At 41.6% G+C, this 24025-nt stretch overlaps 1 protein-coding gene across 1 annotated transcript in view; it reads right to left on the bottom strand.

Annotated features, from left to right (window-relative positions):
* ACOXL (acyl-CoA oxidase like) overlaps nt 1-24025 on the bottom strand; it is a 362868-nt gene that overhangs the window by 178909 nt on the left and 159934 nt on the right. The window contains exon 11 of the mRNA XM_030827970.1: nt 8314-8467. Within this exon, the coding sequence (XP_030683830.1) occupies nt 8314-8467 (154 nt within the window). The remainder of the gene's footprint in view (nt 1-8313; nt 8468-24025) is intronic.

The raw sequence follows: 24025 nt of genomic DNA, 5'->3' as shown, positions 1-24025 counted from the left end.
CTCACACTACATTATTATTATTTTTGTCTAAGCAGTCAGTTATCCTTCAAAGATATTTAAGTGCTAAAAACATCATGTATTTATCCATATAGTTACTACTTTTGGTGCTTTTCATGCCTTTGTATAAATCTATATTTCTATCTGGTATCATTTTCCTTCTGCCTGAAGAATTTTCTTTAATATTTCTTATGATAAAGATCTGTTGGTGATGAATTCTCTCAAGTTTTGCAAGTCTGAAAATATCTTTGTTATGCCTTTATTTTTGAGACATAATTTTGTTGGATATAGAATTTTAGATTGATTTTCTTCCCTTTTAGTACTTTAAAGATGCCATTCTACTGTCTCCTTACTTGCCTTGTTCCTAATGAGAAATCTGTTGTCATCCTTATCTTCGTTCTTTTACACACAATGATACAGGAGATAGAAAGAAATTATTTAGGCAGATATGAGGGCAAATGAGTCCTCAGCAAAACTTCCCTTCTAACAAAAACAGCCCCAGAAATAATTTTTTTTTTCTAACAAACAGCAGCCTGAAAGATGGAGCTGCAAACATAGATAAGGAAGCTGGAAGCTTGCACAAGGGAATGTCGGCAGCTGTCCAGTGACGTCCAGTGTCTTGCAAACTGTTTAGTATACATATACTGTCCATTTTTTGATTGTTTCAGTCAGGAGGGTATATCTGCTGCCTGTTGCTGCATCTTGCTCAGAAGTCCGCTAATACTGAAACCTCAGGGACTTGCAATTCCATGCACAGTGTACAGCGCCCCTCACATTACCTGGCTTCCCGGGAACATGTACCTCGTACACTGTTCTGCACATAAAGAGAATTTAGCAATACTTAGGAATGATTCTTAATCAGCAGTCATTGAGGCTATGAGGTGTTTGCATGAATATGAATTATGAAAATTCCAACCAGTATTGTTCATTTAATGATCATATTGTGGACAATTTTTCTTTCGTATGTAAAATCTCATTTGCTGCAAGTTTTATGCACAAAAAGGAACAGATTATACCCCAAAGGTAAAGATAGTTAGAAAAATTAGAACTCAGAAACAAAGGAGTTAAAAGACTAAAATATGATTTAATTCCAAAGTTTCCCTTCTATTGTACTCTGCATGTATCTACCTCACTGCTAAGAATGTTATTTAAGTAACAGAATATTACTCTTGCAACATTCAACCCAAAGAAAGCACAATTGCCCAGGTTCCTGTAGAAATAGCTAGTCTAAGACTTTCTCGTGATTTCCTAACACAGAGTGATAATGTTATTAAAATTGACCACCAAGTGTTATGGAAACATCAATTTGTGGAGAGAAAGAATCCTGGAATCCAAAGGTTTCCACAGAGCAGTTCAAGAGCGGCAGTGCTGGGACCATGAATTCTCAGTGAGGCCAAACGTGAGGGGCTGCTGTGTGCACTCATCCCTCCCAGATCCAAGATAAACCAAGCAGTTAGAAAGAACTGATCACTTTCTGTGTCAATGCTCAGGAGACATTTGAAGGCCTTTATCTCTTTCCCACTTTCAAATACAAATCTTAAGTCTCAAGGGCCAAATTAATAACATTCCAGTGAAAACTAAATTATCATATTTTGGTCTCAACAGAAGCCAGATTTTGGTTTCTAGCAGGGCTGCAAACTCTATTCCCCGGAAACTCCAGCTTCTTTTGATCACCACAGACACACTCTGACGACCTGCAGCTCTCAACTATATATAGCAAGACCCTTTCTGTTTGATCAGTGAGTCTGGGCTGTGTTTTGCAAACAGTAGGCTACAACACATGAGCAGGTCATGAAATCAATTTACTGTACCATGACTTGCTTTTTAAAAAATGGCACAAAATAAGAAAATATGAGAGCCCCTCACAATAGTAAGGCCAGTACTGTTTCATAAAATTTCTTTTTTCAATTTCATACATGTGTCTTTGTAAATACTGGGTTGTAAAGATTTGTAAAGGAAAGCATACCTTTTACTTCAGGTTAAGGTCAAAATAATTTGAAAACCACTGGTCTAGAAACTAATTAAACATTCTGTGTTCAGCTGCTGGTGGGAGTGGAAATTGGTTTAACCTGTACTGACAATATCAATCATCATTTAAATTAGGGGTGTCCAATCTTTTGGCTTCCCTGGGCCACACTAGAAGAAGAAGAATTGTCTTGGGCCACACATAAAACACGCAAACACTAATGATAGCTGATGAGCTAATTTTAAAAATTGCAAAAAAAATCTCAAATGAAAGTTTATGAATTTGTGTTGGGCTACATTCAAAGCCGTCCTGGGCTGCATGAGGCCTGAGGGCCACGGGTTAGAAAGGCTTGATTTAAATACTTGATTCCCAAAAGGCAATCCCAGGTATGCACAAAAATAAGTTAGGTACCAAGGTACTAGAATGTTTTCTATAGTGTTGTTTATAATAACGGAACAATTTTACATACGCTGAGGAATTGATTGAATGCATTATGGTACACCTACAAGATAAATGGTACTGGCTATGAAAATTTTACTTCAAAGTAAGGTTGTAGTAAAGATTTGAAGTAATATCCATATCAAGTCTTAGGTAAATTAGGGGGGTTCTAAAATTTCAAATACAAACACACACTGCACAGAAAGAATATACTGCAGACAGTAAGAATCATCTCTGAGAAGTATAATTTTGGGATATATTTACTTTTTTGTGCTTTTCTTTATTCTCAAAACTTTCTACAATGGATATACATTACTTTTGTAATTGATAAAAATAATGCAATAAATGTGATTTCAAATAGACTTTGCTCAGCCAAGAAGCTGCCCTCCACAGATGATGCTCATTTTAGGCAATAGCAACAAACACTGAAGTTAGCAGTTGAGAGGAAAAGGATTTCACAGGGCCCTATGTTTAGAGTAGTGGCAAAAATTAGGTGCAAGATGCACCCATATCTTGGTAAATTGCACAATAATTTCTCATGCTCCCCTCTTCTTAAGTCCCCATCTCCTAAACTAGACACACTAACATAAAAATTTGTCCCCAACAAATGAGCTGTCAAGATGGGTTGTGCAGGTTTTAAAGCTAATGAATGTCATCATTGCTCTCATTATGAGTAGTCTGTAGGCAACACAGTGTTCTTTCTCCCTCCAAAAGTAACAATAAAATCACGTTTTTTTTTTAAAAAAAAGTGTTCAAGGTAAAAAAATAATAAAGCAAGAAAAGATCAAGTGGGCCAAGTTTTGTGGATTAATTCCAAGTTTTAAGGGTAAGAAAGAAAACAGATGCACAGGACATTCTTTCATTAATTAATTAATTCATTCATTCGTTCAATGTCTGTGCCCATCAGTCTATCTGTCCATCTGTCTGTCAGCTGGTCATCACTCAGTCCACAGTTACCTCCTGAATATTCCACACAACAGTCAGACTTAGGCTGTAGTGATCAAGGACTTGGTCCCTGCCCTCACTGCCCTCATGGTCTAGCCTCAGTTTACTCATTTGTAAAATGGAAATAAGTGAGACTAGCTGACGTGAAGTGTCCATATGTGCCAAGCACCATGCTGCAGTGCTGCAGGCTGAGCCTCTGTGCACTTGATCAGCTGCATCATGTGGTGCTGGGGCCTGAAGGCACCACAGAGTGCCTGCTGCAGGCAGCTGTGCAGACAGGCTCCGGGCCTTCTCTAGGTATGGTTCCTGCTTTTTCCCCTTATTCCTTTCCTCCCCTGCACCCTCATTGACACCCAGCCCATGCCTGTCATGGTGTCCCTCAGTGCACCACAGACTCCCACACCCCCATCCTGAGTTCAGGTTCCCCTACCTAGCAGGTCCTCCAGCCCCACCTGGAAGGCTCTTGCTCATTCCTTAAGTTGCTCAAGTGGCACTGCTTGGGGACCCTCCACAGTTCGCACTGAGTACTCTGAGCCCCTGCAGCTGCACAGGGCCTGCCTCGTCGTGCTGGGCTCTGCAGCCACCTGTCTACCTGGTACAATGGCAAGCAAAAGAGACCATGTGGTATCTCTTTTCTCCAAATCCCCAGCCTGGGCACATCAAGGAAACATCAACTCCTACTTCCTGAGTCCATGTGTTGAGCATTTTATGCTCTTTGTCTCATAGAATTTAACTCCCACAACCTCTACAAGGGAAGGCTTGTTATCTCCATATTATGTATGGAAAAACTGAGGCATAGGGTGGGAATAACTGGCCCAAAGTCATGCCCAGGATTACTGGCTTCAAAGGCAGTAAATGTGTGTTGAAATATATTTTTTTGAAGCAAGATGTGCCTAGTCCTACAACCCAAAAAAAGAGATGGTCTTCAGTTTCCTCTCAGTAGCCCCCAGACTCAAGTCCACACTTCACTCCCAGGGAATTCCAACCTGAAGATGCAACGTGTGTGCATATGAGCTTAAAACAATTAGAAGATGTTCATTCTTTTCTTTCAACAAATATTTGTGTCTCTACAAATATCTCCATGCTAGGTGTCAAGTGGATTGTGGGTGAAGAGGAGAAGGGAAGGAACAAAAATGGAAATCAGGGCCGTGATACTCTGATCTAATAAGAAATGTACATCGTGTTTCATCCCTGGTTCCTGGCACACAGCTCCTAAAACATTTTTTATTTCCTGAGTGATAGAGATGCTAGAAGCATTCTTTGTTCTAAATTTGCTCCTTTACCCCAGTTCCTGACACAGAGTTCCTAAACCTCTTGGAATTTCCTGGGTGCTGGAGCATCTTTGTTCTAATGACGCAACTCCTAGTGGGCTCCTGGTCAACTTCTGGATGGGGGCTGGTCATCAGAAATGCCAAGCCATGGTTAGAAGTTCAGAGCCTTTATCGCCCTCCCTGAAACCCCTGCCATCCTCCAGGAAGGGCAGAGGAGCTAGAGATTGAGTTAATAATTGATCATGCCTATGTGATTAAGCCTCTATAAAAATCCCTAAAATAGTTTGAGACCAGCCTGACCAACATGGTAAAACCCCATCTCTACTAAAAGTACAAAAATTAGCTGGACATGGTGGCACATGCCTTAATCCCAGCTACTCAGCAGGCTGAGGCAGGAGAATTGCTTGAACCCAGGAGGCGGAGGTTGCAGTGAGCCAAGATTGCACCATTGCACTCCAGCCTGGGCGACACAGCAAGGCTCCATCTCAAAAAAAAAAAAAAAAATCCCTAAAATCTGTGGTTCAGAGAGCTTCCAGGCTGGTGAACAGATCCTTGTGCCAAGCAGGGCAGTGCACACCAACTCCAGAGGGACAGAAGCTCCTGTGCTCAGAACCCTTCTGGACCTCAGCGGATGCATCTCTTTATCTGGCTGTTTATCTGTATCCTTAATTATTTCCGGTAAACATTTAAGTGTTTCCCTGAGTGCTGTGAGCTGTTATAGCAAATTATTGAACCTAAGGAGAGGGTCATGGGAACTCCTGATTTATAGACAAGTTAGGCAAAAGTGTGGGTAGACCAGGAACCATGACTCACACCTGTAATCCCAGCACTTTGGGAGGGTGTGATGGGAGGATGACTTGAGGCCAGGAGTTCGAAACCAGCCTGGGCAACATAGTGAGCTCCCCATCTCAACAAAAAATAAATTAGCCAGTGTAGTGGTATGCGCCTATAGTCCTAGCTACTTGGGAGGCTGAGGAAGGAGGACTGCTTGAGCCCAGGAGTTCAAGGCTACAGTGAGCTGTGATTGTGCCACTACACTTCAGCTTGGGTGACAGTGAGACCCTGTCTCAATAACAATAATAATAATAATAACAGTGCAGGTAACCCAGAGAACCATTATTTGTGACTAGCATCCAAAGTGGGGGAAGACTTATGGAACTGAGGCCTTAATCTGTGGAGTCTGCATGCACTCCAGGTAGTCGTTGTCAGAATAAATTAAATTGTAGAGCAGGGTCCCCCAATTCTCAGGCCACAGACTGGTACCAGACCATGGCCTGTTAGGAACCATGGGAGCCAGTATTACTGCCTGAGCTCCACCTCCTGTCAGTTCAGCAGCACCATTAGATTCTCATAGGAGCATGAACCCTATTGTGAACTGGGCATGTGAGGGATCTGCATGCTCCTTATGAGAATCATAAGCCCGAGGATCTGAGGCAGAACAGTTTCATCCCGAAAACGTCTCCCCTACCCTGCACCCCTCACCCCCAAAACCATCCACGGAAAAACTGTCTTCCATGAAACCAGTCCCTGGTGCCAAAAAGGTTGGAGGCCACCGTTGTAGAGCACCCCGTTAGTGTCCACAGAGAATCAGAGGACTGGTTGTTATGGAAAAGCCACACGTCTGGTGTCAGAAATATTGTGAGCAGAGGATACAGGGTTTGCCTTTTAGGGCCCTCTGCCCCAGGTTGCTCAGGAGCTACTGGGCACAGAGCTCTGTGAGGCAGCGTGCCCGGGGGGGCTGGCATTCCAGCATGGACTGCGTCTTCTCTAACAGGGTGGGGTCATTTCCGCACTGCTGGGTGGTCCTCAGCAGCACAGGTGAACATGACAGGCTGGATGACTGGAGAGCGGGAGAAGGCGGTTGTTCCGGGTGGCACTGCCAGGGCTCAGCATTGACCCTGGGGAAACATGGCCTCCCAGGACGAGCACTGAGGCCAGGATGAAGGAACGAGGGTTAGGATGACAAGAGGGGTGCAGAAGGGTCTCTGTGCAGGGAGGCTATGAAGGCCTGGGGGTGAGAGACCTCTGGGCCTGCCCGCCTGTGAACTGTGAGAAAGGGAATGAGCCACGGGAGCCCAGAGGACCAGGAGCCTGCAGGGGGTTCTGAGCGAGCCCTCAGGCTGAGTCACCTGTCAGGGCCAGTGTCTGAGCTCAGGGCCCCCAGCAGTGCCCCAACACCCCACTGTGTGGGCTGCCCCGGCCTGAGGGGCCACTTAAGGTTGTACCCCCCACCCGCTGACCTAACCTTCTTACTCTACCCCCGAATCCCTGGGCTGTGTTCTCAGCTGCTCCCAGCCTGCTGATTGAAGGGACAGCCACCTCCTGGAGATGCAGGTAGAAACCAGCCCCCTGGCAGGGCCCTCCTTAGCTAAGGAGAGTCACATCGCGCCATTGCCCCAGCTGCCTTGGAGGACCTCAGCTCCTGGCCAGCTACACCCTAGGCCAGCTATTATTTTATTCTCCATTCCCTTTCTTTTCTATGTGGACCCCACACAACATCCCCATAGGAATGAAGCAGACATGCCCCATCCCCCACCATCATCAAGGACACATCTTCACTTAGCCACCTAAAAGAAATGATCATGCTGGCTTTCAGGTGGACAAACACCATGGATCACATGAGAGAGGCCCTCAGGCTGTGCCCACAGCTCTGCCTCTTATGAAGGCTCAGCCCCTCTTCACCATTGCCCCTCTGTGCAGTCCGTTAGCTCCACACAGACGGCAGGGAATCGGCTTTCCAGAAACTCATCCTTTCCCTTTTATTTTCTACAGCTGCCCTTGACTTACCCTTGACCCATCCTCTTCTGAAACTAAAACTCTTCATCTTCCCCTTCACGTTCAGAGGTGCTGTTTATACGCAAATATTTGATGAAGTTCAGCATTAAATTCAGACCAAAGACCAACAGGGGCTCCCTCCTTCTATTCTCCTCTGGGGGTGTGGTCTGGAGTTCCAGTAGCTGCCACATCTGGCCTGCATTCGAATGAAGTGCACAGCTGATCCTGCAGTCCTGCCATGCCACAATGTCACAGGTCCACAGCCTCATGCTGCGTGTCCTGCCCTCAGACACCCAACTTGGGTTCACTTTGTCATGGGCTCTGGACCCCCACATGGGTGCGGAGACCTGCAGAGTCCTGCAGGGCTTCTGTTCTCACAGCTGCACACAGATCCAGCTGCTCTCAGAGTCCCCCTCGACTCCCTCAAATATTCATATTGAGATTTCTCACACCTTGTGCTTCTCACGGCACAATCCAGTCTGAGACTGGGGCTGGGGACACACCAGGAAGTCTCTGAATGCTCTGCCTCCTGTGTCCTCACCAGGGGTGAGGGAAACCCTTGGGGTCATTTCCTGTGTTCTCCCCAAGGGATTAAAACATTGGAGCAGAGCTTTGATCATCTGAACCTTCAGTGGCCCTTTCCCATACTGTCCACTACTACCTTTGCCCCACCAAGTTTCATGATATTTATTGCGTGTCTCCATCGGCCAGGCATTTTACAAACACGTTCTCTATTAGTCCTGGCAGCATCATATGAGGGAGACACACAAGACTATGAGGCTGGTAAGGAAGGAACCCAGAGTCATGGGCAGCTGGGATTTCTATTACACTCCGAAGCATGTTCTCTGCCCGCCCCACTGTGCTCCCCCAGTGTGGGTTGTATCGTGGGGACCCACAGGGGCTGCAGGCCTTGGGGCTCACCATGCCTCCAGTGCACTCGCGGCAGTCCTGCAGGCAGCGGATGTTCTCCCAGGTGCTGTAGGCCTTCAGCCCCGCCACCAGAGCCTGCAGCGAGCGACTGTTGACCAGCTCCTTTCCCTGGAAGACATCCTCGTCCAGGAGGGCCCCAGCATACCTGCGGGACAAAGCAGAGACGTGTGACGGAAGTGGCGGTGCACCCAGCACATGTGTGAAGGAGCATTATCTGTGAAGTGCTATAACGCTATTTGAGGAAAGAATATGATGTCAGTGATGCAGATTTTAAACTGTAGATAGTCACTAAAAAATAACAGTGGCATAGTTAAAACGCTACCAGTGGAAACCTAAAAATTATTCAATTAGTCAACGAAACACAAGAGCAGAGGGAAAAGGGAACAAAGAACATATGGGATAGAGAAAAAGTTGCAGGATAATATTCTAAAACTCTGTTTATTGATAGTTACATTAGGTGCAAATGGTTTAAACAGTACTATTTAATTTGGAGATTGTCAGACATGACTAAAAAAATCAAGATTCAACTAGATGCTTTAAACAAGAAACCCACTCAAAATACAAAGACAAATAGGTCAAAAGAAAAATAACAAAAAAATTTATACCTGCAAACACTAACCAGAGGAATAGCAGAGGCTTGTCGGCATCTGACGTAGACCTCGAGATTAAACCTGCTCCTCCAAAGTCTACCAAAGTCTTCATGGGTCCGTCAAAACTGTCACCCTGCACCATGACCATACCCGCAACCATGAGTCTCCACCACATCATTCTCCCTAGAAAACCTCTCCTTTGCTTTCTGTCCAAGTTTATTTTTCTTCCAATCCATTTACAGGCCTCACTGCTCATGCTGACATCTGTCTAGGCACCCCTTGACCCAGCACAAAGTGGTCCCTATACTCAACTCTCCTCTTATTTTGGTCTACACACATAGGATCAGGTTCCAAATTATTTTCTTTTAACCACACACACAAAAGGTTTCACATGCCTCTTGTATTTGTAACTTTTTAATTCCACCTCCCTTGGAAATTCTGCACCTTACAACAATGCAGTATACCTTAATTCCACTCCCCCATCCACTTTGCTACTGTTGAGATTTTATATATAAAGATATGTATACATATTATGTATAAAATATAGATACAGATCTTCTGCATGTGTGATAAACCTCATGGCTATTTTTGCTTTAAACAACTTATCTCCTTCCCTAATCAACAATATTGAAAAATAATATATTTACAATGATTCATTCATTCAAAGTGCACCACTTGAAGAGTTTTGACAACCGTACACACCCATGAGAACAGCATCACAATCAAGCTACAGAACAAAATGCCTCATGTCTTTTTGCAGTCCATTCCTTTCTTTACTCCCACCCCAAGGCAACCACTGAACTGTTCTTTGACACTATAGACGAGACGTATTTTAAGTAAATGGAATTGCAGAGTAGGTGTTGTCTTGCTTCTTTCAATCAGCATGCTGTTTTGAAATTCATCCACATTACAATATGTATTTGTAGTTGTTCCTTTTTATTGCTAGTAGTACTCTATTCTATGTAATGCACTCACCACATTCATTTATGCATTCACTTGTTGATGAACATTTTGGTTGTTTCCAGTTTGGGACTATTGCAAATAAAACTGTTATGAAAATTCATATACAATTCTTAGAGAAAATACATGTCTTCATTTCTCTTGAGTAAATATATTGAAGTGAAATAGCTCAGTCATATGGTAGATGCATTTCAGACTTTTTAAGAAGCTGCCAAATAATCTTCCAAAGTGGTTATGCAATTTTACATTCCTACCAGCAGTGTATAATAATTATAGGTGTTCTACATTCCTGCCAACAATTGGTCTTTACAGTCTTTTTAATGTTAGTCATTCTAGTGTATATGTAATGATATCTCCTTATGGCTTGAATTTGCATCAATTCAATGCAAATTATATCTCCTATTTACCTCTATTTCATAGGAGATATAATTTGAGTTGTTGAGAACACTGAGGCTCAACTGAGGTAAACATACCTAAGTCAAGATCCCTCATGTGTGAGGGCAGAGCTAGGATTTAAACCTAGGGCTCTCTATCCTAAATAGCATGTTCTTTTCATTATAGATAATGTTCCTGTCAGTGCCCTGAGGAAGTTTGTGGCATTTTCATCTATGCTATATTTTCATCATCCATGCTCCAGGCTGTGACTATAATACAATGACTCTCAGAGAATCTCAGAAATGGGTATTTAAAAAAATGTATACATGATTCCCCACTGATCTCTCCAATCACACACACCCCCATCTCTCCCCATTTCCCAGGGGTGGAAATAGGTGGGAAATAAGAAATAAATAGTCTTTAAGAAAAGAACTGTGAGAGGCCCCAGCCAAACTTCCAGCTGCCAGGTGAAGAGGTGCACCAGTGGCTCTTACTCTTTGTTGTACCCTCATATTTGTTTACCCAAGGAGTCTGAGAAGTCTTCCACGTTCAGTGTGTTTTAGAGTACAGGAGGAGCATGTCTTAAGAAAATCTGATATAAGAAACCCATGGTGGCCCAAAAGATAAATTAGGAAATAGGGATTCTTGAGGCAAAATTATTTCTCATTTCCAAACATGTTTATTTAATAGGTGATGTCTCAAGAAATGCAAGGTATTTGTTTATGGGTTATATCCACTCAAAAAACAGATTAAACAAACTGTTAGAACTGTATTAGTCTGTTTTCACACTGCTGATAAAGACATACCTGAAATTGGGTAATTTATAAAGCAAAGAGGTTTAATGGACTCACAGTTTCACATGGGGAGGCCTCACAATCATGGTGGAAGGCAAAAGGTACATTTTACATGATGGCAGGCAAGAGACAGAATGAAAGCCAAGTGAAAGGGGAAACCCCTTGTAAAACAATCAGATCTCAAGAGACTTATTCACTACCATGAGAAGAATATAGGAGAAACTGCCCCCATGATTCAATTAGCCCCCACTGAGTCTTCCCACAACACATGGAATTATGGGAGCTACAATTCAAGATGAGATTTGGGTGGGCACACAGCCAAATCATATCGTTCCACACCTGGCCCTTCCCAAATCTCATGTCCTCACATTTCAAAACTAGTCATCCCTTCCCAACAGTCCCCCAAAGTCTTAAGTCATTTCAGCATTAACTCAAAAGTTTACAGTCCAAAGTTTATCTGAGACAAAGCAAGTCAAAGCAAGTCCCTTCCACCTATGAGCCTGTAAAATCAAAAGCAAGTTAGTTACTTCCTAGATACAATGGTGGTACAGGCATTGGGTAAATACAGCTGTTCCAAATGGGAGAAACTGGCCAAAACAAAGGGGCTAGAGGCCCCCTGTAAGTTCACAATCCAGTGGGGTGGTCAAATCTTAAAGCTCCAAAATGATCTCCTTTGACTCTTTGTCTCACATCCAGATCACACTGATGCAAGAGGTGGGTTCCCATGGTCTTGGGCAGCTCTGCTCCCCTGGCTTTGCAGGGTACAGCCCCCCCACCCCAGCTGCTTTCACAAGCTGGCAGTGAGTGCAGCTTTTCCAGGTGCATGGTGCAAGCTGTCAGTGGATCTGATGTTATGGGGTTTGGAGGACACAGCTCTACTAGGCAGTACCCCGATGGGGACTCTGTGTAGGGGCTTCAACCCCACATTTCCCTTCTACACTACCCTAGCAAAGGTTCTCCATGAGGGCCCCACTAGCAAAGGTTCTCTATGAGGGCCCCACCCCTGCAGCAAACTTATGCCTGGACATCCAGGCATTTCCATACATCCTCTGAAATCTGGGCAGAGGTTTCCAAACCTCAATTCTTGGCTTCTGTGCACCTGCAGGCTCAACACCACATGGAAGCTGCCAAGACCTGGGGCTTGCATCCTCTAAAGCCATGGCTCCAGCTATACCATGGCCCCTTTTAGCCATCGCTACAGCAGCTGGGATACAGGGCACAAAGTCCCTAGGCTGCAGACAGCAGGAAGACCCTGGGCCTGGCCCATGAAGCCATTTTTTCCTCCTAGACCTCCCAGCTTGTGATGAGAGGGGCTGCTGCAAAGGTCTCTGACATGCTCTGGAGACATTATCCCCATTGTCTTGGGGATTAGCATTTGGTTCCTCACTACTTATGCAAATTTCTGCAGCAGGCTTTAATTTCTCCTCAGAAAATGGGTTTTTCTTTTCTATCACATCTTCAGGCTGCAAATTTAGTCCGTTTTCACGCTGCTGATAAAGACATACCCAAGACTAGGTAATTTATAAAGAAAAACAGGTTTAATGGACTCACAATTCCATGTTGCTGGGGACACCTCAAAATCATGGCAGAAGGTGAAAAGCATGTCTTACAAGGTGGCAGGCAAGAAGACAATGGGAGACAAGTGAAAGGGGTTTCCCCTTATAAAACTGTCAGATCTCATGAGACTTATTCACTATGATGAGAACAGTATGGAGGAAACCGGCCCCATGATTCAATTATCTCCCACTGGGTCCCTCCCACAACACGTGGGAATTATGGGAGCTACAGTTCAAGATGAGATTTGGGTGGGGACACAGCCAAACAATATCAAGAACCCACCATCATGGTAAGATTCATGAGAAATACCACAATATATCTAAAACCAAAAAGTCAACAAGATGGCAAGATTCTTTTTATAAAAGTTTATTTTGTATAAAAAGATCAAACAAGACTTTTTGGCAATAAGCTATTAGAATCATATTTTAAAAAATCTAGTGCACAAATGGCAGGGATGAGTAATGTCTAAGGTGCTTAACTATCCTTAACTTCATTTTTTAACAAAGAGAAGACTTAGTGAATTTCTGCAAACTGTGAAGGGTTATTACACTCATTCATTTATTCAACAAATATTCATAAAGTCTAACTTTGTGCAAGGCATCATTTCAGGTGCTGTTGTAACATCAATCAAAAAACAAAGAGAGAAAAATCTCTGTCCTGTTGATTTGTCTTGAGACATTAAATGAGTTACTACACATGAAATCTTAGGGCAGTGCCTGGTAAATGGCAAGCACTTGAATATGTGTTAGCTATTTTCTTAATTTTACCCGGTAAATGGAGATTGCCTAAGAGAACAAGTGAATCCAGTTGAAAGACAGCAGCAGGGACAGTGCTGTGGCCCCTCCTTGCCTGAGATGCATCCTGGACTGCTTGAGCTGCCCATTTGGCCTGGAATGAAGAGGAGAGGCAGACCCTAAAATACTCACTTTGTCTGGTGGACTGCAAATATTGATTTTTTTTAATTGTTAATCATTTTCTAGGCTAGGAAATTCATCCCTGTAGCAAATCCCACTAGATGATTCCAAAGGGCGATATCAGCTCCCAACTTCCTTGGCCAGCTACCTCATGGACCCTTCAGAAATGTATGTTTCAAAGATGATCACATGATTTAAAGGCAAAGCTCCAAGCAATCCTACAGCCAGGTGTGATGTAGTTACACAAGGCAATGTCATTTCGTAGGTGAATTAATCTGTGCAGAGAGCCAGATGCTACTAGGTGTGATGATGCCAAATTAAGGATTCACAACTTCTGTGCTCACAGAATTTACAATCACAAACCAAAAGTAACAGTGCAATGACAAGATGGGCCCAGGCTGCTGCTCCAGGAAGCTTATATGGGGGCTCCTTATTCCAGAAGGGGCTCTGGGAGAGTGTCTTAGAGAAGTTGGCAGCCTCAACTGGGTCTCAAAAGATAAGCATTAATTTATCAGGTGAGGGAAGCAAGAGTGTGAGGGGAAAGACGTCTGTAAGAAAGGCCACAGCAGGAGCATAGGATGGGTGTGGAGGCCTCAGGAGCAGACAGAGAGGTGGGGGTGGGGTGGAAGTGGGAAGGCCCAGCAGATGGAAGGCACCCCAGGGCCACATGTGGGAGCTTGAGTTTGACCCATGATTTGGTTTAGCTCAGTGTCCCTACCCAAATCTCGAATTGAATTGTAATCCCTATGTATTGGGGGAGGGGCCTGGCGAGAGGTGATTGAATCATGGGGGTGGACTTCCCCCCTTGCTGTTTTTGTGATAGTGAGTGAGTTCTCACGATATCTGGTTGGTTGAAAGTGTATGGTACTTCCCCCTTTGCTCCTTCTCTCTCCTGCTGCCATGTGAAAAAGGTGCTTGCTTCCCCTTTGCCTTCCACCATGATTGTAAGTTTCCTGATGCCTCCTAGTCATGCTTCCTGTTAGGTTTGTGGAACTAAGAGTCAATTAAACTTCTTTTCTTCATAAATTACCCAATCTCAGGTAGTTCTTTGTGGCAGTGAAAGAACAAACTAATATAACCCAGTACAGAAGATGCTGGAAGGCTCCAGGAGGGTGGCAGCTGGCAAGTAGGAATTTAGATTTCATTTCAGGTAGGGGGCTGGTGATTCCTGGAGAGTGGATTTGAAGAGGGCCAGGCTGAATGGGGAGGGAGTGTGCAACAAGGGATGGTCAGGGAGAGATGACAGGGAAGGAAGGCTTTGAGTCATTTCAATGTAGGAGGAAAAATCATCATAATGTGGTAATTGGTGGGATGGGGGGATTAGAAAGTTGAGGGTCCTGGGAGGGATGGCAATAGCAACTAACATTTATCGGGCACTTATTATCCTCCAGACCCTAATCTAAGCATGTTCAAATATTCACTCAATCAATTCTTCTAATAACCCTCTAAGTCAGGTATTATTATTCCTATTTTATAGATGGGGAAACTGAGGCACAGCATGTCAGCAGCCTTCTCAATGTTATACAATTAGCAAGTGGCAAGATCAGGATTAGGACCCCAAAAGTAGGGTTACAGAGGGCCTGCTCCTTGCTGCCACACTGGAGCATGTATGATATGCCAGGCCCTGTCTTAAGCCCATTTCATGTGTTAATTCATTTAATCCCTTGACAACCCAAAGTAGGTACAGAAATACCTCATTTAATTGCATTTTGCAGATATTGCACTTTTTAAAAATTGAAGCCTTGCGGCAACCTTGCATTGAGCAATTCTATCGGAGCCCTTTCTCCAGCAGCACATATTCACTTTGTGTCTTTGTGACATTTTGGTAATTCTCACAATATTTCAAACTTTTTCATTATTATTGTATCTGTTATAGTGGTCTGTCATTAGTGATCTTTGATGTTACTATTGTAATCGTTTTGGGGCATCACAAACCGCACCCACATAAGACAGTGAACTTAATTGGTAAATGTGTGTGTTCTGACTGCTCCACTGACATTCTATTTCCCCATCTCTCTCCCTCTCCTCAGGCCTCTCTATTCCCTGAGACACAACTATGTTGAAATTAGGCCAGTAACCCTACAGTGGCCTCTGAGTGTTCAAGTGAAAGGAAGAGTCATATGTCTTTCTAGATCAAAAGCTAGAAATGCTTTAAAAAAAAAAAAAGCTAGAAATAATTAAGCCTAGTGAGGAAGGCATGTTGGAAACTGAAAAAGGTTGAAGTTAGGCCTCTTGTGTCAAAGAGTTACCCAAGTTGTGAATGCAAAGGAAAAGTTCTTGAAGGAAATTAAAAGTGCTACTCCAGTGAACCCACAAACGATAAGAAAGCAAAACAGACTTTTGCTGATATGGAGAAAGTTTTAGTGGTCTGGATGGAAGATCAAACCAATCACAACATTCCATTAAGCCAAAGCCTAATCCAGAACAAGGTCACAACTCTCTTCAATTCTACAAAGGCTGAGAGAAGTGAGGAAGCTACAGAAGAAAAGTTTGAGGCTAAATTGGTTCTTGAATTTTAAAGAAAGACACCATCTCTATAGCATAAAAGTACAAGGTGAAGCAGCAAGTGCTGATGTAGAAGCTACAGCTTAAGTAGCAAGTTACCCAGAAGATCTAGCTAAAATTAGTGATTATGGTGGCTACACTCAACAACATATTTTCAGCATAGGTGAAACAGCCTTGGTTCCATTTAGGACTTTCATCAGTACTTACTTCAAAACTTCAAAGAACAGAGAGAATCTCTTGTTAGGGGCTAATGCAGCTAGTGGCCTTAAGTTGAAGCCAATGGTCATTTACTATTTCAAAAATCCTAAGGCCATTAAGAATTATGCTGAATCTACTCTGCCTGTGCTCTAAAAATGAAACAACAGCACTTGGTTGATAGCACATCTGTTTACAGCATAGTTTACTGAATATTTTAAGCCGTTGTTGAGACCTAATGCTCAGAAATAAGAATTCCTTTCAAAATGTTACTGCTCATTGACAATGCACTTGGTCACTTAGGAGCTCTGAGGGAGATGTACAAGGAGATACGTGTCGTTTTCATGCCTGCTAACACAACCACCATTCTCCAGTCCTTGGATCAAGCAGTAATTTTGACTTTCAAATCTTATTATCTATTAAATACATTTCATAAGGCTATGGCTGTCATAGATAGTGATTCCTCTTATGGACCTAGGTAAATTAAAAATCTTCCTCACCATTCTAAGGGCCATTAAGAACATTTGTGATTCATGGGAGGAGGTCAAAATACCACCATTAGCAGGAGTTTGGAAGAAGTTGATGTTCCAACCCTCACTGATGACTTTGAGGGGTTCAAGACTTCAGTGGAGAAAGTCACTGCAGATATGGTGGAAATGGCAAGAGAACGATAATTAGAAGTGGAGCCTGAAGATGTGACTGAATTGCTGCAATCTCATAATAAAACTTTCACAGATGAGGAGTTGCTTCTCATGAAGGAGCAAAGAAAGTGGTTTCTTGAGATAGAATCTACCCCTGGTGAAAATGCTGTGAACATTGTTGAAATAACAAGAGAGGATTTAAAATATCATGTAAACTTAGTTGATAAGGCAGCAGCAAGGTTTGAAAGGACTGACTCCAATTTTGGAAAAAAATTCTGCTGTGGGTAAAATGCTACCAAATGGCATCAGATGCTACAGAAAAATGTTTCATGAAAGGAAAAGTCAATTGTTGCGACAACCTTCGTTGTTATCTTAAGGCATTGCCACAGCCACCCTAACCTTCAGCAATAACCAACCTGATCAGTCAGCAGCCATTAACATTAAGTCAAGACCCTCCACCAGCAAAAAGATTAACTCACTGAAGGCTTAGATGCTCATTAGCATTTTTTAGCATAAAGTATTTTTAACAAAGGTATATGTATTTTTTAGACATAATGCTGTTGCACGCTTAATAGGCTGTAGTACAGTGTAAATATAACTTTTATATACACTGGGAAACAAAAAAATTATGACTCATGTTATTGTGATATTCACTTTATTGCAATGGTCTAGAACCAAATCTGCAATGTCTCTGAGTATATCTGTACTGACATTCATGCTGTTTCTCTTTCTTTCTTTCTTTTTCTTTTTTTTTTGAGATGGAATCTCGCTCTTTTCACTCAGGCTAGATGACAATGGCACGTTCTCAGCTCACTGCAACCTCTGACTCCTGAGTTCAAGCAATTCTCCTGCCTCAGCCTCCCAAGTAGCTGGGATTACAGCCCCCCACCACCAGGCCCAGCTAATTTTTTTTGTATGTTTAGTAGGGATGGGGTTTCACCATGTTGGCCAGGCTGGTCTCGAACTCCTGGCCTCAAGTTATCTGCTCATCTTGGCCTCCCAAAGTGCTGAGATAACAGGCATGAGCCACCACACCAGGCCTCATGCTCTGTTTCTAATAAGGGAATTAATATCCAGAAAATTTAAGTAATTGCTCATAAGGATGGTAAGTGGAAAGACTGGGATTTGAACTCAGGATAGTCTGGAAACTGTCCATTTCCTGCTCACCTAACTCCAGACCTGTACACCTAAAGATGTATACTCTCCTTGCACTTGAGTAGGATCAAATGCATTGAATAAACATCTAACCAGTCAAACCTCCACTTACCCACACCCTGAACCTTGAAATCAATTGGGTGGCAGCCTACATTCATGGGAAGTTAGGAGATGGGCCCTACAACCAAGATTTGACATCCTTAGTAGAGAAAAAAAAAGAAAAAGAAAAGATGTGTGTTGCGGGGAGGTAGTTAGCATAAAATTTTGTCATGCGCCAACCAATTTTATGAAGCTATTTCCTTACAAGTTGGAGAAGAGGTAGCAAGGACAGTAAACTAGGAACAAACTAGAAAACCAGAATATTGTCGCAGAATGTGCCAACTTTTTCCTGGGCTTGTGTTAAAATAAAGGCAGTCTCTTTCCCCTAATTGGCACACTGCCTTCCTGGGGATTCCTATGACCAGATTTTCCATGGGTCAACCCCCTACTGTGATGTGGGGAGACCAGGAATGAAAGAAGCAGGAGGAAAGGAAAGAAGATGGAGAGCTATAATGGGGACAATGAGCTGGGCCAGAGACCATGGAGGGTGCAAGGAGGCCCAAGTCAAGAAAATTAGAAGGTCCTTGGGGGCAATTAGACTGACAGCTGGCGAAGACAAGTGTCGATCTGTCCTGTTCATTGTGGCACTCATGAATGGCACATGGTAAGGGCTCTGGGGTTCTTTTTTATCAATTACTTAATTTCTATTGATCACCTCGTTTCTTTCCTTGAAACCTAAAGCTGGACTGTGACATTTCTCTACGTCTCTGATACAGGTACTTGGAGAGTGTCTAACTAAGATCAAGAGAAACTTTAATTTTCATTAACAGTGTAACACAGCACTTAAGAAATCAAGCTTAAATCAAGCCAAAATATAAAAAGAGCTGAAGAAAAAGGAAACATGTCAATACATGTAACACTTTTATTATAAATATATGACAAACAGATACATATTTATAAATGTAGAATAGAGAGAAACTCTTTCTTATGTAGTCTAATAACTTCTGTGTCACAAAGTTGTAAATAGTTGACTGAGAAGCAAATGTATGCATAAGTCTTGCCCTGTAACAGTTACAAGTCCCACTGGGGAAAACTTAAAGAAAAAAAATTGTTTTCCTTTGGCATGCATATGAAAAATTTTCCAGTTTCATCATCAAGTTATTTTGATCCAATTTAAACTTTCATGATCATATAACACTGTTGCCTGTTTTCTATTTGTGAAATTTCCAGGTAATGCTAAGAAGCTCCCTAAAAGGATCCTGTGATTCTCAACTATGAATGCTCGTTAGAATCACCTAGGGAGCTAATATACACACAATGGATTCCTGAGACACACCCTAGACTTAAAAGTAATACATAGCAAAAAGGCTGGGAAGGAGGAATTGGGAATACACTGTGTAAGATCCTTACACTACTTGGGAAGTAGAATAGTATTATTTGAAGGTAGTCTATGATTTATTAAAGATGTGTATTGTAAGCCTTGGGTCAACAATCAAAGTATGTTTTTTAAATGTATAAATAAATCAATAAAAGTGATAAAATGGAATAATAAGGTAGGTTCAAGTCAACCAAGAGCAAGCAGAAAAATGGAAAAAAAACATTAAAGGAGAGAAAATTAAAAATCTGCTATCAATATGATAGATTTTAATCCAAACATGTCAACAATCCCTTTAAATGCAATCTGTCAGAACAAACCACTTAAAAGTCAGAAACTGTAAAATTGTACAAAAAGGCAAGACCCAATTACATGCTGTTTACAAGTAACCCACTGTAACGATACAGGTAGGTTAAAATAAAAGTATGAAGAAAGATGTATCGTAAAAATACTTAGGAAACCCAGAGTAACTATATTAATATGACAAAATAGACTTCAGGACTAGGATACTTCCAGGGATCAAGAGAGAAATTACATAATGACGAAGAAGTCAATTCTCTAAGAAGAAATAAACCTGCATGTGTATGCACCAAAACAACAACCAAAAAAAACTTTCAAAATACTTGAGGAAAAAGCGGATAAAACTGAAAGAAGAAATAAACAAATTCATAATTATAGTTGGAAATGCCAACCCCCTTCTTGCAGTCATTGATAAAACAAGCAGAAAACCTATAATGATATACATGATCTGCAGAGCACAATTAGCCAACTTGACCTAATTGACATTTATAACACTCTCCTCCCAACCACAACAAAATACACATCCTTTTTAAGTGTACATAGAACACTATTTTTACTGAGCCATAAATTTCAAAGAATAAAATTCATACAAAGGATGTTATTGGACCATGACAGCAGTTATAAATAATTCAGGGGCAGAAAGAGAAGTCTTAAGGAGAAATTTAAACTATTTTTAACTAAATGAAAATGCAACATATCAAAATGAGAAAGATGCAGCTAAAGCAATGCTTAAAGAGAAATTTCAGTGTGAATTGATTATATTAGGCAAGAAGCAATGTCTCAAAGCAGTAATCTAACCTTTCACCCTAAGAGAGGGGGTTGGATGGCCGGGCGCGGTGGCTCATGCCTGTAATCCTAGCACTTTGGGAGGCCGAGGTGGGCGGATCACAAGGTCAGGAGATCGAGACTATCCTGGCTACCACGGTGAAACCCTGTCTCTACTAAAAGTACAAAAAGTTAGCCGGGCGTGGTGGTGGGCACCTGTAGTCCCAGCTACTTGGGAGGCTGAGGCAGGAGAATGGTGTGAACCCAGGAGGTGGAGCTTGCAGTGAGCTGAGATGGTGCCACCACACTCCAGCCTGGGCAACAGAGCAAGGCTCTGTCTCAAAAAAAAAAAAAAAAAAAAAAAAAAAAAAAAAAAGAGAGGGGGTGGATATATAGAGACACAGAGAGGGAGAGAGAGAGCAAGAGAGAGCAACTTAAAGCAAGAAGAAGGAAAGAAATAAAGATTGGAGCAGATAGCAATGAAATTTAAATTAAAAATAGAGAAAATCAATCACAAAATATGGAAAAAGCAACAAAACTGATTAGCCTCTATCCAAACTGATGTGAGAGAGACAAAACAGTTGGGATAAGGAAAGAGGACACAAAACATCAGGGAGGAAAGGGGAGAAATTGCACTGATCCCACAGACATTCAAAAGAAAAGGGAATGCTACAACCAACACTATTGCCATAAATTTGACAAATTAGATGAAATAAATTTGAAAAGCACTCAAAAAATTAGGTATTCTGAAAAGTCCTACATTTATTAAAATCTACCCAACAAAAGCTCCTAGAACTAAAGTCAATAGTATTCCTACATATTAGAAATAAACAACTGTACCTTCAAAAAGGTAAAGTGCTTAGGTATCAACATAATAAACTATGAGTAAGGTTTGTATGTTGGAAACTTCAAAACAGAACTCAAAGAAGACCTAAATAAATGAAAAGATATACAGTGTTCATGTATTGAAAGACTCAATATTAATAGGCAGACTATCCCCAATTTGATTTCTAAGTCAATACTATCCCAAGAAAAACATCAGCTATCTTTTTTGTGGATATTAACAAGATGATATATAAGCAAAGGCCAAAAAAAGAATAGCCAAAACAATTCTCAAAAAAGAACATTAGAGAGCTGACACTACCCAATTTCAAGACAAATCAAAATTTAAAGCCGCTGAACCAAACAAAAATTTAAAACTATTGCTCTTATTAAGGCACTCAAGAGAATTTTAAAAAGTGACAAATTGGAGGAAACATTTGCAAATAAAAATGTGATGCAAAAAGTCTATTTAGAACCTATAAAGAACTCTTGCACTCAACAATAAGAAAACAACTCAACTGAAAAATTGATAAAAGACCTAAATGGACACTTCGCTAAAGAAGATACACAGATGGCAAATAAGTACATGAAAAGACGCTAAACATTATTAGTTATTAGTGTAATAAAAATGTAAAACTACAAACTATTAGAGACAACTATCAGCAAGACAGAAAACAAAAATCAAAACAAAATCTGACAATAACAATGGCTGGCAAGGATGCAGGACAACTGCACCCTTATACATCACTGGTGAAAACACAAAATGATACAACCACTTTGGAAAACACGTTAGCAATTTCTTATGAAGTTAAACATACACTTAACACTTGACCTACCAGTCCTACTTACAGGTATTTGCCCTAGTCAATCAAAAACTTATATTCACACAAAAACTTGTTGAGAATAGTTTTTAGTAGTTACTTATAATTGTAAAAACTAGAAACAACCTACATGTTCCTCACTAGTTAAATGGATAAACAGCCTGTGGTACATCTATACAATGGAATACTACTCAGCAATAAAAATTATGAAAATATTGACTCACACAATGACATGGATGAATGTGAAATTCATTTTGTTAAGTGAAAGAAGGTAGATCCAAAAGGCTGCATATTTTACAATTCTGTGTGTATGACATTCCAGAAAAGGAAAAACTATAGGTATAAAATACAGGTTGCTGGGGTAAGACTGTGGGAAGGAGTTAACTTAAAAGAGACAGCACAAAGGAATTTGGGGGGAGGTGGAACAATTTTGTTTGATACTGAAGTGGTAGACAATTTTGTTTGATACTGAAGTGGAACAATGCTATGTCTTTGTCAAAACCTATAGAACCATACAACACAAAGTGTGATTTTTTTTTTTTACTATTATAGTTTAAGTTCTGAGGTACATGTGCAGAATATGCAGGTTTGTTACACAAATATACATGTGCCATGGTGTTTTGCTGCACCCATCAACCTGTCATCTACATTAGGTATTTCTCCTAATGCTATCCCTCCCCTTGCCCCCCGACCCCCTAACAGGCCCCGGTGTGTGATGTTCCCCTCCCTGCATCCATGTGTTCTCATTGTTCAGCTCCCACATATGAGAACACGTGGTGTTTGGTTTTCTGTTCCTGTGTTAGCTTGCTGAGAATGATGGTTTCCAGCTTCATCCATGCCCCTGCAAAGGACAAGAGCTCATCCTTTTTTATGGCTGCATAGTAGTCTGTGGTGTGTATGTGCCACATTTCCTTTATCTAGTCTATCATTGATGGGCATTTGGATTGGTTCCAGGTCTTTGCTATCGTGAACATGCTGTAACAAACATACCTGTGCATGTGTCTTTATAGTAGAATGACTTATAGTCCTTGGGGTATATACCCAGTAATGGGATTGCTGGGTCAAATGGTATTTCTGGTTCTAGATCCTTGAGGAATCACCACACTGTCTTCCACAATGGTTGAACTAATTTACACTCCCACCAACAGTGTAAAAGCATTCCTATTTCTCCACATCCTCTCCAGCATCTGTTGTTTTCTGACTTTTTAATGATCACCATTCTAACTGGCGTGAGACGGTATCTCATTGCGGTTTTGATTTGCATTTCTCTAATGACAGGGATGATGAGGTTTTTTTCATGTTTGTTGGCTGCATAAATGTCTTCTTTTGAGAAGTGTCTGTTCATATTCTTCACCCACTTTTTGATGTGGTTGTTTTTTTCTTCTAAATTTGTTTAAGTTCTTTGTAGATTCTGCATATTAGCCCTTTGTCAGATGGATAGAATGCAAGAATTGTCTCTCATTCTGTAGGTTGCCTATTCACTCTGATGATAGTGTCTTTTGCTGTGCAGAAGCTCTTTAGTTTAATTAGATCCCATTTGTCAATTTTGGCTTTTTTTTACCATTGCTTTTGGTGTCTTAGTCATGAAGTCTTTGCTCATGCCTATGTCCTGAATGGTATTGCCTAGGTTGTCTTCTAGTGTTTTGATGGTTTTAGGTCATATGTTTAAGTCTTTAATCCATCTTGAGTTAATTTTTGTATAAGGTGTAAGGAAGGGGTCCAGTTTCAGTTTTCTGTATATGGCTAGCCAGTTTTCCCAACACCATTTATTAAACAGGGAATCCTTTCCCTATTGCTTGTTTTAGTCAGGTTTGTCAAAGATCAGATGATTGTAGATGTGTGGTGTTATTTCTGAGGCCTCTGTTCTGTTCCATTGGTCTATATATTTGTTTTGG

Source organism: Nomascus leucogenys, chromosome 14 (genome assembly GCF_006542625.1).
Source record: "Nomascus leucogenys isolate Asia chromosome 14, Asia_NLE_v1, whole genome shotgun sequence".
Taxonomy (NCBI): Eukaryota; Metazoa; Chordata; class Mammalia; order Primates; family Hylobatidae; genus Nomascus; species Nomascus leucogenys.
The sequence above is the reverse complement of the archived record's forward strand: the minus strand, read 5'-3'. Positions and strand labels throughout refer to the sequence as shown.